This window comes from Buceros rhinoceros, unplaced genomic scaffold (genome assembly GCF_000710305.1).
Source record: "Buceros rhinoceros silvestris isolate BGI_N320 unplaced genomic scaffold, ASM71030v1 scaffold36860, whole genome shotgun sequence".
NCBI lineage: Eukaryota > Metazoa > Chordata > Aves > Bucerotiformes > Bucerotidae > Buceros > Buceros rhinoceros.
In genome coordinates, this window is record NW_010391967.1 from 4446 (window position 1) to 6100 (window position 1655).

General features: G+C 56.4%; 1 protein-coding gene across 1 annotated transcript in view; it reads right to left on the reverse strand.

Moving 5' to 3' along the window:
• Window positions 1-1655, reverse strand: part of LOC104499980 (SH2B adapter protein 2-like) — a gene marked incomplete at its 3' end in the record, with an annotated part of 13974 nt that overhangs the window by 4440 nt on the left and 7879 nt on the right. Inside the window, exon 4 of the mRNA XM_010143565.1 lies at window positions 1296-1387. Coding sequence (XP_010141867.1) covers window positions 1296-1387 — 92 coding nt within the window. The remainder of the gene's footprint in view (window positions 1-1295; window positions 1388-1655) is intronic.

The window sequence follows — 1655 nt, forward strand, 5'->3', positions numbered from 1 at the left end:
GCGGGCGGCAGAGCGGGGGGCTGGCACAGGGCTGCCAACAGATGCTGCAGCAGCTCGAGGCAACACGGCCGCGGCGCTCAGCTCCGGCTGGAAAACCGGCACTGAAACAGGCAGTGGGAAAAGAAGGGCCATTTCCCAGCCCCGCCTCAGCACTGCTTCTTGAATTATGCAGTTTAAACAACAGAAAAAGGAGCTGCGGGAGCACAGATCTGGAGGGCATTAGTGCCTCTTCCCCACAAGATGCAGCAAGACAGAGACCGACCCTGCGGTGCCCAAACTGTGTCTGCAGCAGAAGGGGGCAAAGGTAGCTGGAGCCTCTCCAAGCCCCCTGCTCCAGGGTTGCTCGAGGTTTTCACCTCTGCAAGCTTGGGCACTTTGCTTTTCCAAACCTGGGCCAAGAAAGGCAGCACCAGGGTTTTCCCGGAGCTCGGGGAGCACCTGGGCTGATCCTGCCTCCCCGGGACTGGGGCTGTCTGAGCCAACGGGCAGCAGCTCCAGGCGCATGAGCCTCCCCACAGCTTAACCCACTGATGATGATGAACAAGCAGATGAGATGTTTTGGCAGAGCTGTTGTGGCCCAAATGACAGCCTTAGATGGGTGATAGAAACAGAAATGAATCCATTTAGCCAACAGAATCTTAAATATCCCACAGATGCTGGACTGGGAAAAAGCATGGAAAATAGCTCAAATATCATAGAATCACAGAATGGGTTGGAAGGCACCTTAAAGATCTTCTACTTCCGATCCGCTGCCGTAGGCAGATCCTCTATCCGATCCTCTGCCATAGGCAGGGACACTTCCCACTAGACCAGTGCTCAAAGCCCTGTCCTGCCTGGCCTTGAACACTGCCGGGGATGGGGCACCCACAGCCCCTCTGGCAGACCTGTTCCAGTGTTTCACCATGCTCACAGGGAGGAATTTCTTCCTCATCTCTAATCTAAATCTCCCTTTTCAGTTCGAAACCATCATCCCTTGTCCTGTCACTACACTCCCTGGAAAGGAGTATATGCGGTACATGCAGTAACTGAGTAGAATATAGTCTAAAGGGTTCAGAGGGCGGTTGTTGGGAGCTGCCCGGGTTGAGGGCTGCGATCCTGGGTCATCTGCCTCTGCATGGCCGCACCTCCGACCCATGCAGGCTCCAAACTTTGCCTCCAGACTTCAGGGACTTACTTTCTGTAGTAACCCAAGAGGCAAAAATTGCATCAGGGGTAATAACCCGTGCTCGGTGACAAGGGCACCATGGCAGTGGCAAGCTCAGCCGCCCCCAGCACCCTCCTCCAGTGAGCCTTACCCGGGGTCGATGCAGTCCTGGATATCAGCCACCCAGGAGTGCTTCTGCAGGGAGTCGATGGTCTCCAGGATGTACTCGGCCCCGTTCTCCACCTGCGGGCGATGCAGGACAGTGTCAGCTGTGCTGGGGTCCTGTCACCCACCCCAGGGCAAAGCAGATCCCGTAACCCGGCCAGACCCCCACATTCACCTACTGCTATTAAACAGCACCTTGGGGGGTGCAGAGGGGATAAATGCCCCTCCCATCCCAGCGAAGGGACCCACAGAGATGCTTTGGTGTGTCCAAAGGTGACTCCCAACCAAAGCTGGAGCTTGGAGGAAAACACACACCCCCCCCCCGCCACCAACACCAATCGTTCCA